General features: G+C 43.3%; 1 protein-coding gene across 1 annotated transcript; it reads right to left on the bottom strand.

The window, feature by feature from the left end:
- Positions 1 to 2819: 2819 nt before the first annotated feature.
- FIGLA (folliculogenesis specific bHLH transcription factor) lies at positions 2820 to 21290 on the bottom strand. Its single transcript, XM_047746734.1, has 5 exons — positions 21084 to 21290; positions 17260 to 17412; positions 15532 to 15685; positions 3115 to 3149; positions 2820 to 2870 (listed from the first exon to the last, which is right to left on the bottom strand). The coding sequence occupies exons 1-4, from the start codon at positions 21288 to 21290 to the stop codon at positions 3145 to 3147; spliced, it is 519 nt and encodes a 172-aa protein (XP_047602690.1). The 3' UTR covers positions 2820 to 2870; positions 3115 to 3144.
- Positions 21291 to 21589: the final 299 nt, after the last annotated feature.

The following is a 21589-nucleotide window of genomic DNA, read 5'->3' as shown; positions in this document are numbered from 1 at the left end:
GGAAAGACAGTGCTTTCAAAGCAAGACCAATGATAAATTCTAAGTCTAGGTTTCCTGAAGATGCCCCTCTCCAAACAGGCGAAAGTATAGCCAACCTGTGGCTGAGGCCTGCTGTGGAAAGAAAATGAACTGGGAGTCCAGGACCTGGGGCTCCAGTCTCACTCCTAGTGACTGTGTGCACCGAGGAAGAACTGACCCAGGTTTCACTTTCTAGCTATACAATAAGGGTAACAGCCCTTGCTCTCTGCTGTGGGCTGAATGGTGCTCCCCCTATCAAACCCCTGTCGCCAATTGCTATGTTGAAGACCTAACCTCCAGAACCTCAAAATGTGACTGTAATTGGAGATGGGGTCTTCAAAGAGATAACGGAGATAAATCAATGAGATGTTCAAAAGATTAAAAAATTAGGTGATGTGGATAGGTCCTAATCCAATAGGATGGGTATATTTATAAGAGGAAATGTGGACATGACTGGTACAGACAGAAGACCATGTGAAGGCACAGGGAGAAGTCAACCACCCACAGCCAAGGAGAGAAAAACCAACTCTCTTGACACCCTGATTTCTTGATCTCGGGTAAACTTCTGGTTCAAGCCACCCAGTACTTTGTTATGGCAACCCTAGAAAACTAAGTCTCCTACCATCCAGGGTTGTCATGAAGACAAAATAGGATACCAAGTGTAAGTACTTAGTCTTATTACTGATCAGAATGAGACAATCAGCAGCCCTAACCCCAGGGAAGAACCATATAGGGTGGAGTGGTGAAGCAGCACCCACAGCTGGTAGAAAGGTCCCAGACTCCAGAGGAAAGGTAATTCCTATTATAAAGTGGCAGAGAACTTGACTAAATTGTGTCCTAGTGTTCTGTAGAAGGTAGAACTTACAAGTGATAAAATTAGATATTTTACAGAGGAGATTTCTAAGCAAAATAGTGTAAGTGCAACTAGGGTCCTTCTTACTGCTTATAGTAAAATACAAGAGGAGAGAGGAATTAAAGGAAGAATCATTAAACACAAAGGGATCAGAGCTTGAAGACTGGGAAAATTCTCAGCCCATCCATGTTGCCAAAAGTGAAAAAGCTTGTTTTGAAAACAGCACTAAGGGTATGGCTGAATAACCATTTGATAAAGAGGTCATGGAGTGTAACTCACGGACCTTATCAGTTATCTTAGCAGAGGCTAGGAATAGAGATGGGTTTTTCCAAAAGAGAGAGTGCTAGATTGAACTAAAGCAGGACATAATGAAGGAAGGCTGTCGAATTCCTTGGATCTTACAGGATGAGACCACAAAGCTACTCAGTTGCAAATGTGCACTGCTCTTCCAGGAAAGGGAAGAATGACCCCAAAGATGGTTCAGAGATTACCAGGGCTGCCATTCCAACCACAGACCCAGGGGTCAGGTTGGTTTCCTCCAGGCTTCAGGGGGCAGGGCCACTGCAGAGCTGTGTAGGGTGATGCTTCCACCTCAGTGGACCTGGAAGGTAGGACACTGAGCCAAAGAGGGTATAAGGCTTAAGATATAATGGAATTTGCCTTGCCAGGTTTGGGAATTGCCTGGAACCCATCACTTTCTTCTTTCTGATTTCTTCCCTTTGAATGGGAATGTCTGTCCTATGCCTGTTCACCACTGTATTTTGGAAGCACATACTTAGCTGGTTTCACAGACTCATGGCCAGAAGAGAATTTCACCTCAGGATGAATCCTACCTCAACTCTCACCCATACATGATTTAGAGGATATTTAGATGAGACTTTGAACTTCAGACTTTAGAACTCATGCTAGAACCAGTTAAGACTTTTGGGGCTGTTGAATGTATTTTGCATGTGTTAAGAGCATGAACTTTTAGAGTCAGGGGCCAAAAGCCATGGACTGAATTGTGTCCTCCCCCCCACCAGATTCATATGTTGAAGCCTAACCCCCAATATGACTGTACTTAGAGATAGGGGTTTTGGGTGGTTGCTAAGGTTAAATGAGGTCATAAAGTTGGGGTTCTTAATCCAATAGGATTGGTGTCCTTCTATGAGGAAGGGAGACAAGAGTTTGCTCACTCATGCACACCACTGTTCAGTCTCTCCACCCACTCCCACCCTACCATGTGAAGCCACAGAGAGAAGTCTGCAAACCAGGAAGAACAACCTCACCAGAAACCAAAACCCATCTGACCTTGATCTTGGACTTCTCAGCCTCCAGAACTGTTAAACCATTGTTTAAAGCCACCCAGTACAGGATTTATATTTTGTCAGCCCAAGGAGATACACACTTTGTGTCTTGGTTTCTCCACCTGTACAACAGGGACCAGCAGGTCTATCTCATAGGACTGTTATGAGAGCAAGGTAACATATGTAAAGTATGGGAACAGATACAGCATATGTTAAGTGCTAGGTGAGCAATGTTATAAAGATGAAGACTGTCTCTATGCTCAGGGTTATGGCCTTAGCTGGGTTTTTAGACAGCCTTGAAAACTGTTACTGCTAGTGGCCAAAGCCTACCACTCCATACTCTTCTAGCTTGAGTTTACATTCCTATTAAAGGTTAATTTCCCCGGGAAGGGTAATAGGCACTTATTCCTTAAGTGATGAAAACAGACAGAATGAAAGATATTAGATATAAGTCCTGAAAAGATGAGAATGGAAGCTGCATAGGGCTGAAGGATAAGCATGAAGGCTGAAGACTCTGAGATCTATTTTTTCAAAGCATGAGATTAGGAAAAAGAGTTGAGTAAGTATGTGACAAGTTAGGCCATTTAAAGGGTAATTGTTCAACTTTGAATTATCACAATTTTTTAAGAGACTTCAACTTTCAACACTGCATTTATTTGTCTCTAGAAGGTAGCCCTGGGCTGGCCTTTTTACTTTTTCATATTTGGGGGAGCCTGTAACAGAGAAGAGAGTCCCTTATAAATGGCTAAACAATAAAAACAGACAGTACCAAAAGAATTATGTAAGAAATGTTTCATTAGTAACCAAAACTGTTTAAATTGAAAGATACCGGGTTTTACCTTTGAAAATTCTATCATTTTAATAAATTCCACTGTTAGCAAGGATATAGTGAAATTGGCCCTAAAAACTGGTAGTATTGTAAGTGGCCTCATGCATCAAGTCATAGATTATACCTACCTGTGACTCAGGACTTCCACTTCTATGAATCTATCCTAAAAAAGAGAAAGGAAAAGAAAAAGGAAAGGAAGAAATAGGTAAACACATCAGGCTATTTGCCATGTTTATGAGAACAAAATACTGAACACAACTTAAGTGTCCAAAAATTAGAAAACCATCCTATTTAATGGACCATTAAAACTTATAATAAAGACTACATGTTAATGATAGAATAAGAAGAAACAGAACATACAGTAGTATATAAATGTGATAATTTCTTAATTCAGTTGTATAAAAAAAATTTAGAAGCCTTTTAGTATATTTCCATTACTAAGATGGTAAGATCATTTTGGGTCTTAGTATTCTGAAATCTCAACTTGAAGAAAAAAAAAAAAACCATGATGAAAAACAAAGTCACTCCAATCAATCACTGTGGATAATATAGCACTGTAGTCATATGCTTTAATTCAGTTTATAAAAACACATTTACCTATTTCCTAGCCCAGTCTCCTCTATATTTAAAGGGTGAGTTTTGTTAGAATGAAAGGCAGTAAAGAGTTTAACACTATTACCTACATGCCCTAATTCTATCCTTTACCCACCCAGTGGATACTGGGCAAGTTCCTTAACTTCTGTTTTCTAGTTTCCTGATGGGTAAAATGGATATAATTATACAGCATGGGATGGTCATGCAAATTAAATAAGTTAGTATATATACACCACCAGGAATCATGCCCAGCACAAAATAAGTATCAACAACTTTTCTGATCTTGATCAAGTCCTTCCACTATATACATGATTAAGCTAACACTGAGTTCCAGTTAGCTTTAAAAGTTTCATTTTTTAAAAATTTTCACATATCCAGAGTATATTAAACCTAAGAGACGGGATGCCTGGGTGGCTCAGTTGGTTAAGCAGCTGCCTTTGGTTCAGGTCATGAAACCAGCGTCCTGGGATCGAGTCCCACATCGGGCTCCTTGCTCAGCAGGAGCCTGCTTCTCCGTCTGCCTCTGCCTGCCACTCTGTCTGCCTGTGCTCACTCTGACAAATAAATAAATAAAATCTTTAAAAAAAAAAAAAGTTTAAAAAAAACAACAACAACAAAAACCTAAGAGATAAATTCAGGTATTGCTGGGTTTTTCTGAAGAGGTAAAGGTTAATTTGATCCGAGGGGCACCTGGGTGGCTCAGTGGGTTAAGGCCTCTGCCTTCGGCTCAGGTCATGATCCCAGGGTCCTGGGATCGAGCCCCGAATCGGGCTCTCTGCTCAGCAGGGAGCCTGCTTCCTCCTCTCTCTCTCTGCCTGCCTCTTTGCCTACCTGTGATCTCTGTCTATCAAATAAGTAAATAAAATCTTAAAAAAAAAAAAAAAGGTTAATTTGATCCGATAGCCTAGAGTCTAGTGTATTACAGATTATTGTCCCAGTTTGGTTTTAAGTATTTACCAGAAAATTCCAGAAATGTAATACTGAAGAATCAGAAAATGAAAACTTGCTGGAGATTATTGATGTTGCTTTATTCTCACAGTTCATTAAAAAATAAAAAATGCCTGTTGACCTCATCTGAATAGTTGAGGGTCCAGGAAGAGGGTGGTCTGAGAAACAGACTCAGCTTGCTACTCAGCCCCTCTGATAAGGTGGGCATACTGCTGTTGTTGGTTGTATAGCTGCATGGCTTGACATATCATCCAATGTACCTTACCCTCCACCCACTGAGCCAAGGCTTGGGGGTGGGGGCAGGGAGAGAGGTAGATAGATACCAACCAGAAGCCCTTGCTTACTTAGCTTCAGAATTCAGTTCCCAGCAATAGTAGTCTGAAAAACAAGGCTCTCATTTGAGAGAAGCTGACTTTGTTGGAAAAAACACGTGGGTTCTGGTGGACCAGACCTCAGATGGCAGCTCAGGTAGACACAAAGCAGGGAGGAGGCAAGATATGATGTAGGGAAGAATTCCTACAACCAAAAATGGAGATGAAAGTTGAAACAGCAGGAAGTAGTTATTCAGAGGGGATAGAAATAGTTTGTAGAAGCTACTTGATCCTCAGAAAGGGGTCCTACACCCTGCCATCCCAGGCCTTGACCCAGGGATGGGGAAGAATTACATAAGGGGACAGAAATGTAAAGAAGAATCTGAGGAAAGCAAGGATTCATACACATTTTGTGGGGTATAGCCTCTCACGGAAGTTTAGAGACCACATGCCTGAGGGACATCATCAAGTACGTACCTGAGTGCAGCTGCATAGCCCATCTGGCAGTGGGGGAGTCAGGGAGACCAGAAGATGTCTGGGTTCTAAAGGGAGAAAACTGAGCAAGTCTGGCCTAGAGAAGAGAAGCCACAATGGGATAAAGGACATCCACAGCAGATGTCAGCTCAACAAGACCAGGGGCCCAAGGACTAGCTGGGGAAATACACATGAGCATTCCCATTCCAGCCTCCATAGTACATACACTCTTTGCTGTACCTAAAGGAGGATGAGAGGATCTCCTAGGAGAGCTGGCATAAGAGGCAAGAAAGCTCCATGGGGATTCTGAACATTAAACAGACACAGTATTTACTCAAAGAAGTACTTACCCTTAATGGGGTAAACCAGTCTTGCCACCATCTGAGTCAGAGGGTCTTACTGGGTTCTCAAAAGTAGAATTCAGTGTAGAAAGTTACATTTCTTCCCATCTAAATTGTGCTCATAATTGTCAATCCTGCTTTGAAGTGTGAGATTAGAACCCAGCATTGTGACCATAGCCTTGCCATCTCACATCTATAGGGAGAGCTGCACAGATGATCTTCCAGCAAATGAGCTCCTTTATTATGAGCAGGGCTTTGGCCACCAAGTCCCACATGGTCTGTCTCTTCCCTTGGGGACCAGCTCCAAATTGTATGATGCAGGAAAACTCTCTTAGGTTCTTCTCACCTCAGAACACCCCAATGAGGCAGGTGCCCCAGGCCCATCTTCCACACTGGTGTTGCTAGAACGATATATTCTTGGGGAACAAAGTCTTCCAAAAAGGAAAGAAGGGATCCAAAGAGGAGTAGAAGAGGTCCCCAAAATAATCAAGTCGTATTTATAGACCCTACCCTCCCATTGAAAGATCTACCTTTAACACTGTGTCTTTGGAATCCATTTTATTGCTAATCCAGTGCAATGGGATAACCCGGAGATTAGAACAAGCAGAGAAGGTGGAGGGTAGGAGGACACAGTGACTTCCCTCAGGGGCTAGCTTATGTGGTCCCAGTACTCAATGCCTCTCTGCTAACCCAAAGAGCAGTCTGTCTCAAGGGAGGTCAGTAGCACATCAGAGAAGTCCTGTCTCTATCCTTGAGAGACCCTTCCACTCAATTCTTGCCGTTCTCCTCTGTATCTATGTGGGACCAATGAGATAGGCCTTTTATAAAATTCATATAAATATTCCCTCTGGAAGTCCACTAGAATTGATTAAGACTTACTTCAATTAGTTTAACCACCAGGCCCATCATAGGTCAGAGACACAGAAATGATTAGCTTTCTCAAAATATGTTCAGCTCACTGCCAGAGTTAGGAGCACACACCAGTAGAGATTTTGTCAAACACACTGAACTTCACACACTAAACCCACTTTTGTGATTGATTTAATTTTTCTATGGGGACAGAAGATTGAGAGTTACAACGAAGGAAATCCCCCACTTATTTTCATGAAGAAATTCATTTTCCCTCTAATATTTTCTTTTCATGCTGATCACATGGGGGTCTCGAGAGTCTGCTTTGGGTGTTGCTTAGATCTCTTCCTGAGTAGCTGCAGCCCAGGGCACCCTCCATTGGAGGTGGCATTGCTCCGAGTTTAGATGGATCCTGTCTTGTATGCTCCAGGTCTCACTTTTCCCAAGTTCCAGGGAGGACAACCGGCATCCATATCATCAAGGCACCACTCCCTAAACCCCCAAAGTTTAGAAGACATAGTAGCATCCTGAGCCAGCACAACCACTAGTGCAGACTCACGCTGAGTCCCAGAATTCTTGGTCCAGGGCAGCAAAGTTTAATGCCTAAACTGGTAATGCAAGAAGGAATGGTGGGGCTGACAACCAGAGGGTACCCACCCCAACAAAGGGAAGTCCGAGTTTTTAAAATACTCTGCTCACTAAACCCAAGAATACGCCCCACGGGCCACCAGCAAACACTGGGACAGACAGATGTGTTCCCAGGGAGAACTGTAGACCACCACACTGAGGTGGGATATTTTGCTATCGCGTACAGCCAGGATCTGGGGAAATGTGAGCTGGAAAGCAGGAGATCGATGCTTCAAGGCCTTCTCAGGGTGCTAATGAATTCATCCCAGCTGGCTAGACCATCTCACTTCAGAACTTAAAATGCTAGTAGAAGAAGTGTTCCCAGTGATTAATTTCACACAGATTACCACAACCTGCAGACAGGGTCGTGGAAATCTACCACCCCTAGAGGCCTCCTTCTCTCAGAAACCCTTCCAAGGCATATTTCCAGAACAGGCCAAAATTTAGAAGTATGAGATGGTAGCACATCCAGGCCCCATAACAGGCACTTATGCTTGTCCACATACTCCTTTCCAAAGTCCCTCTGACTCCAGCACAATTGGTATCTCACTCCACAACACTGAGGATGATCTTTGTCCAGAGACATACCTTTATAGGATCACAGCCATCTCTGAACAAAATTCAGAGCCTTGTAGGATATGAAATGCCCAAGCCATAAACACAGGTATCAAATAAATGTAATAAACAATAGTGGGTCAGTGAACATCTGTCACCCAGCCCAATCCCAAAACAACAAAATCCTACACCTTAAAAGTCCAATTCTGAATGATTCTTGTCAGGACCTGGACATTGATCCCTATCCCTACCAATGCCAGATGCCGTGGCTTCACACAGCTCATCACCCTCTACATTTGCACACATTACTTGCTGATTCAGTCCCCAAGTGAACCTGCTCTGGCCCCAAGAGTTAATCTCCATGCCTGTCATCAGCAGATTCTTTTGTACTTCATTTGGGATTTTTGCCTCTCAGGAATGTTGTTGATCTTGCATAGCCTGTTCTGACTCCATCCTCAAATCCCCAACAATGCCCATCTTTGCCAGCCCCAGGATTCCACTCCTCAGCTCCTCTCCAAGGGCAGGAAGAAGAGTGCCATGCCTGCAAACTGAATCTGGAGGGGGCTTGCCTCCCAGATCCTAAGCTCTTTTGTATATAGCAATTCAGTCCAACAAGTCACATCAGCAATATCCAGGTTTCCAGTTAGAGTATCTGGCCAGGACCCTGAAACTCTATATAGTCACCTCTTCAGGTAAACTGCACTGCACCATTATGAGAATTGTTTGGCAAACAAAGACTGGGCTGAGCTTTGTTTCCCTGGCCCCTCTCACTCCATCCTGGTTCTTGATTGTAAAATGCAAGCTTTTATAAAGTTATTAAAAGTTGTTTTGAATAATTGCTCAAGCCACATGCCAATAAGGATCTCAGAATTAAACCTATTAATAAGGAGAAAACTAACCAGAAAGATAGTCACACAGTAGCACTTCAAAGAGAAAAAAAAAAAAAATCACCTCCCCCTTCCCATCCTGAACAATTCAGTCCTAATGCTATCAGCTCGCAGTGAGGTAGGGGGATCCACGGTGGCCCTGAGTGAAGTTCTGGAGGCTGAGCAGGGTGAGGATGGCATCCACACATGGAGATGACAATGTCAGAGGATGGCAGAGACCAAGCAGATAAGGGAAGTGGCTACACAGCGGGGTGGCAAAGTCCAACCAGCAGGAGAGGGGCTTTGGAGGGGTGACCTGGTATGGAGTCAGACCCAAGCCAAGTAAGAAGGGTGCTCAGGCACTCTGCTCAGGCAGAGTGGCAGGGTAGCATGGGGAGAAGACACCCGTGCCAAATCCAGCAGTCACGCATGTGTGTAGGTGACCTCACGTGGTGAGCCAGAGTCCCAGCAGAATGAGGAGATGTCCACATATGCAGTGAGGGATGGCCTGAGTAGAATGTCAGAGCCAGGGAGAGGGTTCTTATGGCCAGGCAGCTTGTCATGGGTACTGTTATGGGCTGAATTATGTCCCCTCACAATTCATATGTTGAAGTCCTAACCCCCATACCTTAGAATGTAACTGTATTTGGAGATAGGGCCTTAAAAGGGGTAATTAAGTTAAAACAAAGGGTGTGGGAGTTGGGTGGAGATGGGCTAAATGGGTAATGAGTATTAAAGAGGCCACTTGTGATGAGTACTGGGTGTTGTATGTAAATGAAGAATCACTGAATTCTCTTCCAGAAATGAAATCGCACTATATGTAAACTAAAATTTAAATTAAAAAAATAGATATATAATGAAGGGTGGGCACCAATCTAGTATGACCGGTGTCCTTATAAGAGAAAATTGGGGCACACACATGCAGAGGAAAGGACATTTGCAAGCCAAGGAGATGGGTCTCAGAAGAAACCAAATTTGCCAATGTCCTGATCTTAGATTTCCAACCCCCAGAACCATGAGAAATAAATTTCTGTTGTTTAAAACACTTAATCTGTGTATTTTGTTATGTCAGCCCTGGCAATACAGATGATAAAGCCCAAAAGGGGTGAAGAGAAGAGTCATCACGGGGGAGACAGCACAGAGAGGAGAACTGAGTTACACATGCAGTATCCTTGTTGAAAGACTCATTCCAAGGCTCAGGGTGGGAAAGTATATGATGTTCAAGCTCAGAACATCTTCTGCCAGAAAGGAAGTGATCAAAAAAGTGACTGGTCAAATAGAAAGCCAGCCCATTTGAAGGGACTTTCACTGGCCACAATGAGGACAATTTGATTAACAAAATAGATCATGAAATAGTATGATATTATGATGGTAATCTACTGAATTAAATGGAAAACTATGTGTCTATTGTATAAAATATAAATGAATATAGAAACAGCCAAAATGTCCTACAATTTAAAAAAAAATGGGGTGTCTGGGTAGCTCAGTCAGTTAAGCATCCAGCTCTTGATTTCGTCTCAGATCATGATCTCAGGGCCATGAGGTCAAGTCCTGCATTAGCTCCGTGCTGGGCATGGAGCCTGCTTGGGGTTTGCTCTCTCTCCTTCTGCTTCTTTCCCTCTTTCCCTCTCTCTCCTTCTCTTAAAAAAAAGGTTCTACAGTAAGTAAATGATTAAACTGTGGCACACCCATCCCATGGACTAATACTCAGCAATGAAGAGTAGAGTAGACTTTCAATACAACCACAGGGATGATTTAAAGGGCACTGTGCTAAATAAAAAGGCCATATTCTAAAGAATACATACTGCATGATTCCATATAGTATAGAACATTCCCCAAATGATAGAGATGGAGAATAGATTAGTGGTTGTCAGGAGGGTAGGAAGAGTGGAGATGTGAGGACAGTGGGCAGGTAGCAGCAGGAGACTTTTACGGGGGTGGAATAGTACTAGATCTTCCCAGGAGTGGTGATTCTGCACATCTACACATGTGACAAAATGAAAGGAAAGTATACACACATAGTACCAATACCAATTTTCTTGTTTTGATACTGTACTATAGTTACAGAAGACATCGATATTAAGGAAGACCATGTTAAGGATGCATGGGACTTCTCTGTACTATCTTTGTAACTTCCTGTGGATCTGTAATTATTTCAAAATAAAAATTTTCACAAATATAGAAAGTTTGATGAAGAATAGGATATACAGATAGCTTCAAAACACCTTCACACAAAACACAGATTACAAAGGAGAAAAACTAAGCTTTAAAGTAGAGAGGCCTGGCAGTCATCCCATTAAGCAAATGATTGAAGTGAATATCCTTAGTAATAGAACAAATCAAAATGTACCCCATCCAATAGAATGCAAGGAGTAGAAAACAGCAGCACTTCTGTGATATTTCTGCCAAAGATTCATGTCTGAATCTAACTCAGGAGGAAATAGACAAACCCAAATCCAACATTCTACAAAACAACTGGCCTATAATCTTCAAATGTGTCAAGGTCACAAAAGTCATGGAAAGACCAATAAAGTGTTCCAGACAGCTGGAGGATAAAAACATATGACAGCTAAATGCAACTCATGATTCTCAGCTGGTACTTCTGCTAGAAAAGACTTTCAGACTGTTGGTGAAAACCTGAATTGAGCCTGAGGATTTTGTGGCAGCAATGTCACAACATTGACTTCCTGATTTTGACAGCCACACTGTGGTCTACAAGAGAATGTCCCCATTTATAGGAAATGCACACTAATTGGGGGTGATGGGGTATCAAACTGGCAACTTACTCTCAAATGGGTCAGGAAAAAAGTTATTTGTACTCTACCTGAAACCCTTCTGTAAGTTGTTTCAGAATAAATGCTTTTATGTTAACAATAAATGATTTAGATGTCAAAGAATGAGAAACTCTTCACAAAACTGATGAAATCCTAGAACATTTCTGCAAAAAATGGCACTCTTTACTTTCAGGCTTGGGAAATCACACTTGGCAGAGGGTACATGCATATCCAAAAAAATCTCAGAAACATGATTCTTTGTTCATTCTAAGAATTAGCACAGTCTTCAATTTAAACTGCATTAGCTAAAAGACTGAAATGTATGTACCTCCCTTTTTTTTTTGTACCTCCCTTTTTTAAAAGAAAGTTCCAGTTAGAACTTTTTTGTGTCTTACTAGAAAATGTTAGTCCCCAACTTTAAATCTACTTACTATAAATGGCCTATTTCCAGAATCAATAATCCTTAGAAGACAGGACATCCTGTACATCCTTGCTGCTGGTGATTTCAAGCATAAGCCTACTCTCTTTCCATTCAGGTTCTAGTCCCAGACAAGCCCAAAAGGACTGGCAGAAAGGTGCAGCCAGGCATCTCACCATGAGAATGATATGGTAATACCTACCTGCTAAAAACCAGTGAGGATTAAATGCAAGTAAAAGTCTTGCCTTAATACACAGAACATATTGAAACTAACATTACTATTATTAACAGAGAACACATTCAAGGTTCAGCTCAAGTGATATCTTCATCCTTATCTTGTTCTCAGGCATTCCCTGTTAGCTCATGTAGTAGCCTTGGGGATTTTGTTGCCTAAGGGTTGACTGGCAAGGGAAGGTTTGATTTATAGGTCAAGTGGCCAGAATATGAAAATCTAAAACTGAACATGTACAGAAGTAGAATCCTTAGAAAACAGTAATCAAGTCAGAAATCAACAAAACAAAGAGGCAACCCACAGAATGGGAAAAGATATTTGCAAATGTCACTACAAAGGGCTGATATCCAAGATCTATAAAGAACTTCTCAAACTCTACACCCAAAAAACAAATAATCAAGTCAAAAAATAGGCAGAAGACATGAGCAGACACTTCTCCAAAGACACACAAATGGCTAACAGACACATGAAAAAGTGTTCATCATCATTAGCCATCACGGAATTTCATTTCAAAACCACAATGAGATACCACCTTATGCCAGTTAGAATGGCAAAAATCAACAAGACAAGAAACAACAAATATTGGAGAAACTGTGGAGAAAGGAGAAACCCTCTTACACTGTTGATGGGAATGCACGTTGGTGCAGCCACTTTGGAAAACAGTTTGGAGATTTCTAAAAAAATTAAAAATAGAGCTACCCTATGACCCAGCAATTGTACTATGGGGTATTTGCCCCAAAGATACAGAAGAAGTGAAAAGAAGGGCCATATGCACCCTCAATGTTCATAGCAGCAATATCCACAATAGCCAAACTGTGGAAGGAGCCAAGATGCCCTTCAACAGATGAATGGATAAAGAAGATGTGGTCCATATACACAATGGAATATTATTCAGCCATCAGAAAGGATGAATACCCAAATTTTGCATCAACATGCATGGGACTGGAGGAGATTATGCTGAGTGCAATAAGTCAAAGAGGGGCCCCTGGATGGCTCAGTGGGTTAAAGCCTCTGCCTTTGGCTCAGGTCATGATCCCAGGGTCCTGGGATTGAGCCCCTCATCAGGCTCTCTGCTCAGCAGGGAGCCTGCTTCCCTTCCTCTCTCTCTCTGCCTGCTTCTCTGCCAACTTGTGATCTCTGTCAGATAAATAAATAAAATCTTAAAAAAAAAAGAAATAAGTCAAAGAGAGAAAGTCAATTATCATATGGCTTCACTTATTTGTGGAACATAAGGAATAGCATGGAGGAATTAGAAGAGGAAAATGAAGGGGGAGAAATCAGTGTGGGAGATAAACCATGAGAGACTATGGACTCCAGGAAACAAACTGAGGGTTTTAGAAGGGAGTGGGGTGGGGATGGGTGAGCCTGGGTTCACCATGGGTGAAGCCATGGGTGATGGCTATTGAGGAGGACACGGATTGTATGGAGCACTGGATATTATACACAAACAATGAATCATGGAGCACTTCATCAAAAACTAATGAGGTACTGTATGGTGACTAACATAATAAAAAAATAGTATTAAACTAAAATGGTCTAATTTTTAAAACTCATTTATTTTTGGTTTGTAAATTTAGGAATTCCTTATATGTGAGACCCTAAAATTGTGAAAATATTTTTAAAACAAAGTATGAAATTTGATAGTATGCATATTTGACTTAAGACAAAAGTAATTTTGTTTTAGGTCTATGTAATAAATCAGCCCTTTTTTTCTGGTATTCTGGTATAATTCATCTATGTGAATCACAATCTTGTTTAGTAACTTGGTTTCGTTTTTTACTCTGTTTTGAATACTATAGTTTAATGATATCTGCAAATTTTATTTTGTCACCACAAAAATGTTTTGAATAAGAAATATAAATTAAAAATTATAAATAATGCAAAAAAAAAAAGAAAGAAAGAAAAAGAAATGGCAGTCAAGGCCAGCCAATCACGAGGAAGCCTGTAAGACCTCAAACCAGAATAGAGCATTATTAAGGGCCAAGTGGATAAACTCAGAGCACAGACAGACCTAGGATGCCTGTAGCTTATTGTTGATTGCTCACTAATCAATATTGATTACCCATGATGAGCCAAGCAGATTGAATAACATATGTCCAAGTGAACACTGACAGGCCAAACACTGCACTAGACGCCTCACTGACAGGATTCCATTTAAGCCTCACAATTTCCTGATGGACAAGGTAGGTACAATTATCATTTCTATTCCACAGATGGAAAAGCTGAGGATTAGAGATTCAGTAGCTCACTCAGGATGCACAACTAGCAAGGGTTAAAACCAGCATTTGAACCCCCATGTTTGGTCTCTAGAACCTGCATTCGGCTGCTGTTCTAAAGTGCCTCCCACCACCAACCGTCACTTGTGACTCCACAGCTCCCGTCGTCCTGTACATCGCACTATGCAGCTTGTTTATCACAGTATGCTTGGCTCCAGTTCCTACAAGCCGTTGTTTCTATAGCAGTTGTGCTGGAGAATGGACCAAGGGGTCTCGTCAGAGTGACACTGAGACACAGCAAGGGTCAACAGTCTACTTTGTGGACTTAGAGAGGCAGGCTGCGCCTTGTATCCAGCAGCTTTATTAGTGCGGCAAAGAAACAAGAGCTATTATAATAAACTCTTGTTTGTACTTAGAAAATGCACCTTCCTACAGGAAACAATTGAGGGTTGCTGGAGGGGAGGGGGTCGGGGCATGGGATAACTGGATGATGGGCATGAAGGCAGGCATGGGATGGAAGGAGCACTGAGTGTTGTATGCAACTGATGAATCACTGCACTCTACCCTGAAACTAATAATAAACTATATGTTAATTAATTGAATTTAAATTAAAAAAAAAAAGAAAATGCTGCCTTCCCACAAGGGAAACCAAAAAATACGTGTGCATGCATGTGCGCACATGTGCATGGGTATGTGGGGTCATCATGGATCTTTATGTATGGCAAGCTACTTCTTTTTCTGGAGACCTCAGACTTAGAAAAACTTTAAGATTTTATTTATTTATTTATTTATTTATTTATCAGTCAGTCAGTCAGTCAGTCAGAAGGAGAGAGAGAGAACAAGCAGGCCGAGTGGCAGGCAGAGGCAGAGAGAGAGAAGCAGGCTCCCCACTGATAAAGAAGCCCAACATGGGACTCGAACCCAGGGCCCTGGGATCATGACCTGAGCCGAAGGCAGTGGCTTAACCGACTGAGCCACCCAGATGTCACTAGAAAACCTTTTGATGAATTAATTAGGTCATAAAAATGTAAACTTATGTCTGTACTAGATAACTTTTCAGGGGCTGCCTTCTCCTTGAGTTGCTTACCAATTAACTGGAAACATCATAATAGATTTTCCAAACTAGCAAACTCTACTTTTCCCACCTAGGTACTTTCACAAAATGATCTTATTTCAAGCATCTTTTAGCCTGGAAAATTCCAAACGCCTCAAGGAAAATGTTTTGGGTTTTTTTACATCAATGTGGCTATTTAAGAAGAAACACTTTACCAGACTCCTGGTTGGGGAGATAACTCCAGTCGTAGACATCACACTCTGGCGACAAGTATATACTGACTCACCACTGCCACCATCTGCCCAGGGCCTTTCCTCCTCATTCTTCAAGCCCACAGTACAGCTGGCATGCTGGGTGATGTTTCTGGATAGGTCTCCAGCCAAGGATATAGGTGCCTCAGAAGGATTGTTCCTATAGGTCTGGCGATCCGGATTTTGTCTCTAGAAATCATATTTATTTGTCAAACAGTATAATAGTACAGTCATATTTTGAAGATCTAAGTCAATATATTTTAAAATTTTAATCAATGTGTTTTCATTTAAGTGATAACGGCAATCTTAAGTTATTATGGATGAAAAGAAAAGAAAACTCAATAGACTGTATTTATTTTTTTCTACAACCTTAAAATGTTGTGCAATTGGCAACTGCATTAAAAAGATTATCCCATGGAATAGATCCTGTAGTTTATAATAAATGCAGCACAAAGCACTTCTGTCACCCATACAAGGAAAAACTAAGGCAGCCACCGGCCCATGTGCAAACACTGTGGTCAGGCCCCAGCCCAAACATCCAATTGGCTAACAGGATAATCCATTCCCACCATTGCAGAATGTATCCCCTCAGAAGTCACCCTTGCAGGATAAGTGGACAAGGAAAAAAAGTTGAAAGTACCATTCTATACCTGGCCACTCCCGCCCTAAGTTTCTAGAATAATTGTGTTTCTCTACTCTCTAGTATCTGTCCTTCTCTTCTGTCCCTAAACACAATCACATCACTACATGGAAGAGACTTCCACTAACCTAACCATTTCTTCCCTCCTTTTGATCCTTCTTTTCTGTCTCAGATCTCCAGGTTTAATGGACTTGAAATTTGCCATTGTGCTCTGCCTGGACTTCACCAATCTACACTCAACCCCCTAGAAGCAGAATTCCAGCCCATTACTATTCCATGTCTCATGTGCTGGGCCTCTCTGTAGCTTCTTGCACTACTTCCTACACTCAGATTCCCAAGATTCTCCCCTGCTTGACCTTAGGTTCTATCTTTCCTCTCCACCTTCCTGCTACCTTCTCCTGTCTGATTCTCCTCCTCCATCTTGTCAATGGTGTCCCTGAGGGCTCATTTCTAAGGTCTTTCTCTTTGTGTCTTCCCTCCTTTGATGACTGATCCACTTACAGGTCTTCAAGGCTTGCCTGACCATACATCCAGCCTGTATAACTAGCCCACAGCTTCCACCACCTAATGGATCTTTCTGAGCTCTGCATCCTGATAATGGTGGTGACAACTATGTGCTTCACGGTTTGCAAAGCAGGTTCAATTATTTCATCCCACCAAATGGTTGCAAATACCATGAGACTGGCATCACAACCACTGCTAAGCATTCCACCAGAGTGGTCTCTCAGGGAGGGCCTCTCCAAGAGAAATGCCTCTTCCTTTCTGAGTCCAATTCGATGGAAAACCACCACTACAGAGTGGAAGCCTCTTCTCCATCCCTAGCTATCAATGTTCTATTAAAGATTTAGCAGTCAGGAGCCAGATGCCCTGAACAGTGACAGGAGGTAAGTATAGACCTCAACCAGGAACTTGGCTCCAAAACTCACACAGATCTGGATTCAAACCCCGGGCCTGACATTTCTTAGCTATGTGGCCTTTCCCTGTATTTTGGTTTCTTCCTCTATAAAACATGGATCATAATTAATTCCCAGAATTGTTATAAACAACTGAAACATATAAACTGCCTGGCAATGGAAAGGGCTCAATAAATGGTAGATACTGCTCTTAATTCCTAAGGCTTTACCTCAGAGTCTTTGGCTGCTTCCAAAACATCACTGAGAACTTGTATGTACTCGGTTGCACCTTTAAGGATATCAACTTTGCTAGGCTTCCTGCTTTGGGGAAGAAATGGCACAAGTGCCTTCAGTTTGGCAAAACCACGGTTGAGATTTTTTATCTGGAAAACAAACAAACAAAAGCAAAGTGACATACAGAGAAGCTAACTTGTATAGCTATCCCCCGCCCCAAAACCACAGAAGAGGGCTGTGAGGGCTTGTTTGCACAGCTCTTGTCTGGGTGGTGAACCAAAGCACATGCCAGAATCACCACTCCACCAGCAGTGCCGTTGCTGGCAATCGAGGAAGGGCTGGTGTAAACTCAGCACTTTGGGTGAATGGGCTGGAAGGGAAGGGGGTTGGTATTCCTGCTGAACCCCTCCTCTTCCTCCTATAGCATACCTACTGCAATGTTCAGGCAGTGGGGAAATGGCTAGAACTCGAAGTCAAAACATCAGGATTTGAAACCCAGCTCCTCCATGTACTACCTTACAAGAATGTAGGATACTTCATATCACCAAGCTATGGTTTATTGCAAAATGGAAAATACCCACCTTGTAAGCTTTTTTGTGGTGATTAATATAATCACACATAAGACACTTCTTCCTGACCTGGCCCAAAGAAAGACCTAAGTGGTACTGATAATGAATAAAATGTGCAAATACTTGTCTACTCAAGCACCATGCCATCAACTCTTTAACCTCTTTCCCAGCCTAACGAAGTAAAGAGAGTCTAGAGAATCTGCATGTTGGCAAGATTTGAAAGGCAGAATAAGGTTATTTATATTTATGTTTATAAGTCTCTAGGATCTAATCCTTCAGTTCTAAAGGCTTGGAATGCTGAGGACCATCCCCCAAAGGGAACTGGCCTTGGAAAAACTGGCTTCCACTACACCATAAAGCCAATATACTCATATTGAGAGCCCTCTCCCACTCCAGATCAAAGTGAATAATGGACACAGTCATCCCATTTCAGAATATAAAGACCAACAAAAGTATGAAAATGAAAAAAAAATGAAAATGTGGAGCTTTGTTAAAATAACTACAAAATAGAAATTAGGTATCATTTTTCATGTGCCAAGCTGATAATATTGTTAGTCATACCCAGCAATAGAGATGAGCAAAGGGAAGAGTTTTCTATCCCATAAGAAGGGATTAAAATTAGTAAAATTCTCTAGGAAGAAGCAGTTGGGCATCTGGTATCAAAAGTTGTGAGACTGTATACATCCTCTGTCCCAGTAATTTCATTTCTAGAATTTTATTTGAGAGCAATTATCACACATGCACATAAAGACCAGGAAAACCTGCAAAAAGCATAAAGACTGGAGAGGTATGGTCCATTTTATGACAGAGTATGCAGTAAAAAGCTGTTCTTTCAAAGAATTCTTAAGAATGAGGAAATGCCAAATCCAAACCACAATGAGATACCGCCTCACACGGGTCAGAATGGCTAAAATTAATAGGTCAGGAAACGAGAGATGCTGGTGAGGACAAGAAGAAAGGGGAACCCTCTTGCACGGCTGGTGGGAATGCAAACTGGGGCAGTCACTCTGGAAAACAGTTTGGAGATTCCTCAAAAAGGTGAAAATAGAGCTACCTATGACCCAACAATTGCACTACTAGAGATTTACCCCAAAGATACCAATGTAGTGATCTGAAGGGGCAACTGCACCCCAGTGTTTATAACAGCAATGTCTACAATAGCCGTACTATGGAAAGACCCCAGATGTCCATCAGGAGATGAATGGATAAAGAAGATATGGTATATATACATAATGGAATATTACTCAGCCATCAAATAACTGAAATATTGCCATTTGCAATGATGTGGGCGGAACTAGAGAGTATTATGCTAAGTGAAATAACTCAATCAGAGAAAGACAATTATCACATGATTTCACTCATATGTGGAATTTAAGAAACAAAACGGAGGGGGTGCCTGAGTGGCTCAGCTGGTTAAGTTCTGCCTTCAGCTCAGGTCATGATCACAGAGTCCTGAGATCAAGCCCCATGTCAGGCTCTCTGCTTGGCCAGGAGTCTGTTTCTCTCTCTCCACTCATGCTCTCTGGCTCTCTTCTGTCTCACTCTCTCTCAAATAAAGAACGTAAATCTTTAAAAAAGAGAGAGAAAGAAACACAACAGGAGAATAGGGGAAGGGAGGGGAAAATGAAACAAGACAAATCAGAGGGCAGAGAGGAGACAAACCATAAGAGACTCTTAATCATAGGAAACAAACGGGGTTGCTGGGGAACCGGGCGGGTGTGGGGAAGATGGGGTAATTGTGTGATGGACATTAAGAAGTGCATGGGATATAATGAGCACTGGGTGTTATATAAGACTGAAAAATCACTAAAGTCTACCTCTGAAACTAACAATACACTATATGTTAATGAGCTGAATTTTTAAAAAATAATCAGGAAATGCTTTTGATAACGTTGATTGAAAAAAATGGAAAACTATGTACCATCTCACAAATTTATAATTTACATATGTGCACACATAACTAGAAAAAAAAAGACTGGGAGGGTATATACAAGAATGTTAGTTCATAGCAGTTATATCTGTGTTACAGGTGTTTCTGTTCCCCAGTCATTTCTCTAATCTTTAGGTGCATTAATTTTGTCCTTGTAAAGAAGAATGAAGGCCATTAGCTTTAAAATAGAGGATAAAACCAGGACGAATTCTCTGCAGAAAGCACTTGCTTCCTGATGGGAAGGCCCATATAAAATGCAAACTATTGGATCAGAATCTTGTTTGAGGCCACATTGTCACTCAGATCGCAGGGTTATTTTCACAAGGGGTCTAATGCCAGGTGAAACCATGCTTTCCCACTCTTGGAGTTTCTCCAGCTTCCCTCGGTCTTCTACTCTCACTTGGTCCTCTCTCCTTCTGCTCTTTCCCACACTCTAGCGGATTCACTAAGGGCTACACTTCCAAAGGGCTCAGGCATGCAGGAGCGTCCCCAGCAGAACCTCCCCCTCAAGTCCCCAGCTTGAAGGCGCCCCTCCGTCCTCCCGTGCCCCGCCCCTGCTCCCTCTCTAGGACGCCTGGGCTGCCGTCAAACTCCAGGTTTGCAAAGAGCACAAGGGAGACCAGACGGGACACACCGGGGCCCGGTTCAGTTAGAAACACTAAAAGCCACCAGTAGATGTCGCTCGGACGACGGGCCCCAGGACCGTTGCCCCTTGTGATTCGCCGCGTCCCTGCCTGACGGGGAAATGAGCCACCGGCTGGAGTGGGAATCCGGGGCACACCGGGGCACCGTGTTTCCTCACTCCAAGAAAGAGAAACGAATAACCTCCACTGGGCCCCGTGATCCCACACTTGCTTCCAGACAGAGATGCAGAGGAGAGGGAAAGGGACGGTGGGAGCGCTTTGCGCCCCAAGCGCTCACCCGGCGCGAGCCGCTGAGAGGAGGCGCAACTCCCGGGCGCTAACCTTTTTGAAAGCACCTGCCAAGCGCAGACATTTTCGACGCCGTCACGGGCCTCGCGTGCCCCCGTCCTACCCCCAGACCCCCTTGCAGGCGGTTAGCAGGTGAGAGGGCCATCCCACCGTCAAAGAACGAGCGGCTGGACGAGGGAGGAGGGTAACAAGGCCGCTACCGTTCTCTCAAGCTAGAGACCCGAGCCGGGCCTCAGGAGGTTCGAGTCACCTCCGAGACCCGCGGGGGGGGGGGGGGGGGTCGTGAGTGGGTGCACCGGCTACTGGCCAGATGTTCGGCGGGGAGCAGCATGTCGTGGGGTGGTCGAGCCCGGGTGGCCTTGAGGACCCGCGCGGGTCAGGGAGCTCACCCTCTCGCGCTCCTTGGCGTTTGCCACGCGGCGCCGCTCCAGCACCAACTGGAGGTCCTCGGTCGAGGAGTAGCCTCCCGAGGGAAGCCGCTTGAGCCGGCAGACAGCGGCCAGCTGAGGCAGCGGCCCGAACTGCTCCCGCAGCAGGTCCTCCAGCACCTCAGCCGGCGGGACGCCCAGGAGAGCGGGTGCGGGCGCTGCGTCCATGGCGGAGGCGGGAGCGCAGGGGCCCGCGCGCCCTTTCATCGCCCGCACCTGGGGCCTCACGAGGCACGGGGGCGGGGCCTGGGCCCCCTGTCGCTGTTCTCCTGCTTGCCTCGTGTTAGTCAGGTGGGGCTGTAGGGAAGACTGGCCCTTGGGGATCTGGGTTTCAGCAGCTCCGCAGGTGATTTCGGTGAACACGGGATTCCTGACAACAACTGGTCCTCAAATTTGGCTGCACACCGGAATCACCTGGGGAATTGTGTTATTCTTAATCCGCCCACCTGGGTACCAATCTCCAAAAT

Source organism: Lutra lutra, chromosome 9 (assembly GCF_902655055.1).
Source record: "Lutra lutra chromosome 9, mLutLut1.2, whole genome shotgun sequence".
Taxonomy (NCBI): domain Eukaryota; kingdom Metazoa; phylum Chordata; class Mammalia; order Carnivora; family Mustelidae; genus Lutra; species Lutra lutra.
The sequence above is the reverse complement of the archived record's forward strand: the minus strand, read 5'-3'. Positions and strand labels throughout refer to the sequence as shown.

Coding starts and splice junctions, on each gene's coding strand:
- FIGLA (XM_047746734.1), bottom strand. CDS start 21,290: ATGGACGCAGCGCCCGCACCCGCTCTCCTGGGCGTCCCGCCGGCTGAG. Junction 17,413..21,083: donor ACGCCAAGGAGCGCGAGAGG/GTGAGCTCCCTG, acceptor TTTGTTTTCCAG/ATAAAAAATCTCAACCGTGG. Junction 15,686..17,259: donor AAGCAGCCAAAGACTCTGAG/GTAAAGCCTTAG, acceptor TATGATTTCTAG/AGACAAAATCCGGATCGCCA.